The 5,987-nt window shown below is 31.8% G+C and overlaps 1 protein-coding gene across 1 annotated transcript; it reads left to right on the top strand.

The window, feature by feature from the left end:
• Positions 1 to 4,320: 4,320 nt before the first annotated feature.
• On the top strand, positions 4,321 to 5,366 carry LOC147804217 (BEN domain-containing protein 5-like). The gene is made up of 2 exons (XM_087152079.1): positions 4,321 to 4,440; positions 5,245 to 5,366. The coding sequence occupies exons 1-2, from the start codon at positions 4,323 to 4,325 to the stop codon at positions 5,364 to 5,366; spliced, it is 240 nt and encodes a 79-aa protein (XP_087008205.1). The 5' UTR covers positions 4,321 to 4,322.
• Positions 5,367 to 5,987: the final 621 nt, after the last annotated feature.

Here is a 5,987-nt window from a genome sequence, read left to right as displayed (position 1 = left end):
TAATTGTGAAGCTTTAGAATCATACGTATCAAAATCATCTCTGATACAATGAATAAACTTTATAATTGAATCAAATAAAGGAACTACTCGAACCACTCGAACTACTTGAAATTTCACACAAAGCTTGCATAATATCCTTCCTGCAATGACTTTGTAGCTTCTGCAGCAGCAGACCATCTTGTTATACAAAGGGACTTAACAGTGAGTTTATTTTTTAATTTTCGGACAAAATAGCCCATCTATGGGTCGATGCTGAGAAGAAATTATAAATACTCTGGATCAGGTCAAAGAAAGAAGTAGCCTGTTCACAAGACTCGACAGCTGCTATTCCAACCAAATTTAAAGAGTGAGCAGAGCATGGAATATATTCAGCTGTAGGAGAAATCTCTTTAATTCGAGCTTGAAGGCCTGAGTATTTTCCAGACATATTCGTATGACTGGCCTCTACAATTTTTAATATCAACCCCTAAATTTTCTAAGAAACTAGTTATAACTGTGCATAGAGTGAGGGAGTCATGACTATAAATGTTTAAAAACTTGACAAACCTTTCCAATGGTCTTTCACTTTTATCCACGTAACGTAGCTCAATTGAAAGCTGATCGTTGTGTGTGATGTCTGGCGTTGAGTCTACAATTAATCCAAAATATTTAGAAGTTTGTATTTCTGCTTCAATTCTATCGAATGCTGATTAATTCAGTAACAACTGTAGAAGACAAGTAATTTACATTGCTAGTCCCCGGATTTCCATAGTTAGCTAAATATTCAGCTAAAAAAGGGTCAAACTTGCCCAATAATTCAAGAATGCCAAGAAAATTACCATTGTGAAATGGACCAATTATCTCGTCACTTCCAAAAAAATGCTAACCCACGTTGGCAAAGAAACTGAGTTGTTGCAACAACTCGAGCTAGCACTTTTCGCCAATACAACCGTTCATTTGCATATTCTTCCACTAGCTTGCTATCAATTCTCATAGAAGAGGTTAACCTTTGAGTTAAAGCAAGCACAGAATTCCTGTGAACCATTGAGTTCTCATGCTCTTTTAACCTCTCTGAAGTATTTTTCCAATAAGAAAATCCTCCTTTGCAAAGCGATTGGTTACTAGCACTGAATAGTTTACTATGTAGCAAAACACTGCATTTTTTGCTGGTGAGTAAACCAGCCATTCTCTTTGAGTAATTCATTATTTTTCTTTTTTCTGAAAAAACTTGCCTCAGTCAAAACTCTTTCTTTGTTTCCAATCATACATCTAGAGTTGGCAATTAATTGAATGTTCTGCTCAGGTTTGTTCAATACGAAGTATTCCCGAAAATTATCTGAAAAACTTTCAGGCCAACATCACTATAATATGAATTATTTGATTTACATGAATGCTCAGACAGGTTTGACGGATCATCTACCTGTTGATTAAATGTAGTTATTTCTTCTTCAACAAAACCAGTTCCTTTACAAACCGGGGATGATTTTTCACAAACCTCATCAAATTCTGATGTACCAGAAATGTGTTCAAAGGCATCTGTTTCAAGTTCTACTTTATCTGTTATGGAAACTTCCTTTGCATTCTGTACGTTTTCAGTCTCAATAGGATTTTTATCTAGAAAATAGTCCTTGAATGCTTTCATTTTTTTGTTTTCATCATTTCGTTTTTTCTTCAATTTTCTTTTACCGTGACCACTTAGCTGTTTCGTAGACATTGTCAACACACGTTTACGAGAGGCAAAATGTGTTTATATTTACAAATCAGAAATTCACTTTGCTGCCAACAATAAGAGCCCCAACTCAAAAATAGTTCGTATACTCAGCTGCCGAGCTGCATTGCTTTCTTCTTTAGGGAGCTTTCTCATTGCATAAAATTCACACATGCGTAAGCAGTTTGTTGTTGAAAACATTCCCGCGCGCATCTCGGAAATTGGATGAAGTGTAAATGGCTCTTTATAGGTTTTAAATTTTGTGTCTTTAGTGCCCCATCAGACACTGGGCCCATGCCCCGTAGGCCCGTGCGATAATAAGGCCCAGGACAGTGGCATTGCTCCTCGTAATGAAAAATCCCAGCATGAAGAAATACCGGAAGAGAATGAATCGACCGATGTTGATAAACCGAAAAAAGGTAGGAATTCTTTTGATAGTTATGAAAAAATATATTTGAACAGAAAGTTTTTTTTAAAGAATGATGATTCTAATTAATGAATTGTGGTGTAAAGTGTTCACCATTGATGTATAATAAACAGGATACAGCATATTGCTTCTTTTGTATTAGCTATTTATGTTATGCTGACATCGTAAAAAAAATAATGTGGTAAAAGTATGTTGCATGTATGAATAATTTCTCAAAACATTACTATTCGGATTAACTTATTTTACTGAAAATACTTCTTGTTTACATTCTTACTATAAAAAAGTTTATTTTAAACTTATGAATATTATCTTTTTAAAAAAACTTTCAACATAGTTGATCTACAGGTAAAAATTTTCCAAATTAATATTTATCAGAATATACTTTTCATACTAAAATAAAAATAATATAAATACTATAAAATCACAGCAAAAAAATGATTATTTACATGAATGTAGATAAATAATGTTTTAAAAATAAACCAATCCTCCCTCGCTTTGAAAAACTGAAACAGTTCTTTACAGAACAACTATATATTATCAAGATTAAAAGTTAATAAATTAATAAAATACAATAAAAAATATTTCAAAGCGACAAGCAATTTTAAGGCAGCTAGTTCTATAGCATACGACAGTTTGGTAACTACGCTCATGTCATTCAGTACATTTTCTGAAAGCTGTAACAAAATATTTGAAAATTTAGCATATACCGAGACATTTAATTTTTTTGTTGTAAATAAATTTTCACAGTTTTCTTTTGTTTTACAGCTAGGTTCGACTTCCATGGATATTTGTAATTATCTCAGTAATCCTCCGGACGATGATGAAAAAAAGCTTAAAGCGTTAAAACAGTGTTGAATCCCCCCGGATACTTTCAAGTTTCCAGTCAGTGGCAAAAAAAGACTCTCTTTTCAACGTCATTGGACTGCTAGACATTCATGGCTTGCATATTCAATATGCATGCAGGGAGCATTTTGCAAAGTATGCGTTCTTCTTTTAAAAAACGGAAGGAGGTCGTGGCAGTCAAGTCAGCCGATGAAAACAACTTTGAAAATTCCACCCTTATCGGTCTTTGTGAAACACGTTGGACTGAAAAACATGTGGCTATAGAAAGGTTCGCAGAAATGCTACCCGTTGCACGTGCAACGCTTAAAACACTGGTTGTTCAGATACAATCCACCTCTGTCAAAATTAAATTCTGTAGCTACAGGTGGCTCTCCTTCCATAACCGGAAAAAACAACGGCTTCGTAGCATTACTACTACCAAAACTTAGTGAAATTTACGGTTTAAAAATTCATGAAGTACTATGCACGAAGGTAACCAAAATGGAGAATGTTTTGTCATATATTAAAAAATTATAAATTTTATAAGATTTTAAGGCTTAAATCAACGACTATCCACTGCTTTCTTAGATGAATTAGATAGTACATATTCAGGTTTATCCTACTATAGCGAGATACGTTATTTATCTTGCTCCAACGTTCTCAAACAATTCTGGGATTTGAAAAAAGAAATATGTAAGTTTTTACAAACTAAAAAAAAAAGATACAACTTGCTCTCCAATCAAATACGGTCGCAAGATTTATTTTTTTATGATTAATATAACCAAACACTATCCCAATTTAAATTTATTATTACAAGGCAAGGATCAGATCATTTACGAACATGCTTGACATTCAAATGTAAACTATTTCTTTGCTCTAATCTGAAAAATAAAATTAAGTCAATAGTCATTGAGATGAATGCACTTGCAAGTTTGTAATTTTAAACAAACACAATTTTGAATTCATTCGGGAAAATAAATGCTGGATTTGATTTGAAATTGGAACCCAAAAATTATTGTTATCTTGTTTTAATTTGTTTATTAATTATATTTGTCTGATAATGTGTGTTTTATTGCGAAAGAAACTTTTTTGAGATTTCTTGTTGAAGAAAATTATGTGGTTACTTTAAATGTTTCTCTGGAAATTTGTGTAAAATCTGTTAAGATGAGAAAATAACTATTTTATTAATTAATGAAGATTATTTTAATATCATTTGATATTTTTTAATTTTATTTATTTAAATAGATTATGTGAATGTGTCTTATAAATATGTATTTAAATTTTAGGATAATTTAAAACCAACGGAAGATATGATGGCTAAAGCGAAATTTAGAGTGAAGGATGGTGTTGCTGGGGACAGTATGTACGTAAAAAAATTTAGCCATCATGCTATTTGATGTAGAAACGCTGGCTCGTTCAAGTGTGACTGGCCACAAAAGCAATGCTTCGAAAAATGCAACAGTAAAGCCAGCGTTAGACCCAAAAAAGTTGGCCTACTTAAGAAGTAATTTTTCACAGTTATTTCTAATTTATTAGTTTTATACTAACTGTTTATGTTAAATATCTTAAATTAAATAGATTAATGTTGCTCATTGTATTTAATCTATGTTATACATTTTTTGCAAGCATTAATATATCAAAATATATGACGTTATTAAAGATTATGGTGCGCAAAACCTTTTAATTTTTGTGCCAAATATGCATACAATATGCAATTTAAGCCTATTTTTTTTTTTTTATTCATGTACAAAAATCTTGCATATCTAAGTAGCTCTTTGAAATGATTGTTAATTTCATCCAAATAAATTTTTAATATGAAGACTAATGATATTTTCTTCATGAATGAAAAGAAAATCTTTCAAAAGTATCTAGGCTTTATCAATGTCAAAGAAATATTTGCAAAATAAAATTTGTTTTGCATTTATTTGTGGACCCATTATGGAAATAATATGAACAATTAAATTTAACACAATTTGAAAAATGATACACTAATTTCCAAAACATATAAGTGACATTCTAAACAACTTAACTTAGAATTGAGAGAACTTAACTAGGGATAGGTTTGTGCTAAAGTGCACAAGATATTGTGTGAAATAGAGAACTCAAACTGATTATTTTCATTAGTCTTCCAAAATACCTGGGTTTCTTCTAGTTTTGAGCCGCTAGTACTTTCCAAGCAGCGATGGTCCAGGGGACAGAGCGGTTGCCTTCCAATTAAGTGAACAGGTTTTACATAATATGTTAGAAATGCATATTATAATGTGCTTATTTTCATATAAATTGTAATATAAATTTTTATATTTTTTAGAATTGGTGCGAGATAGAATTGTTGCGGAAGGAGTCGCATCTGAACTAGAGATGGAGAAGAGACTGTCGAAAATCAACTCCATCATAGCAGAAAAAATTGCGACTTTAAATAGAACTAAATAAATTTTTTTTATATGTTTAGTGTTATTTATAAATAAATTTTTATTTTGCTCCTTTCAGTTTTGGAATATTTGTTATTTAGTCTTAAAATATTTTTATTTTAAATTATTGAGGTTGTATTATTTTTTCTTTACATGAATGTTGCATTTTTCTGTTTAAACCTGACTAATATGCTTACATCAATGTTGTTTTTCCTAACTTACCAGTCTAAGTTACTAATAAAGACCAGTCCATTTTTCTGATGTCAGAATCTCATTTCCTTGTACAGACAAGTCCATTCTACTGTTATCTGTGCTCCATTTTCCCTTACAGACCAGTCCATTCTACTGATAATGTTTCATTTCCTAATAGAGACCAGTCTATTCTACTGATATCAGTGTTCCATTTCCCCGTACAGACCAGTTCATTCTACTGATTTAGACCAATACAGTGTATTGACCTACTCTACTATATCAATATATCATGACCAGTCCATTGTACTGATCTACTCTACTGATATCAGTGTTCCATTTCCCCGTACAGACCAGTTCATTCTACTGATATCTGTTCATTCTACTGATTTAGACCAATACAGTGTATTGACCTACTCTACTATATCAATATATCATGACCAGTCGATTGTAC

This window comes from Parasteatoda tepidariorum, chromosome 9 (assembly GCF_982258835.1).
Source record: "Parasteatoda tepidariorum strain Cologne lab strain chromosome 9, Ptep-v5.0, whole genome shotgun sequence".
In the NCBI taxonomy this organism is placed as follows: Eukaryota; Metazoa; Arthropoda; class Arachnida; order Araneae; family Theridiidae; genus Parasteatoda; species Parasteatoda tepidariorum.
The sequence above is the reverse complement of the archived record's forward strand: the minus strand, read 5'-3'. Positions and strand labels throughout refer to the sequence as shown.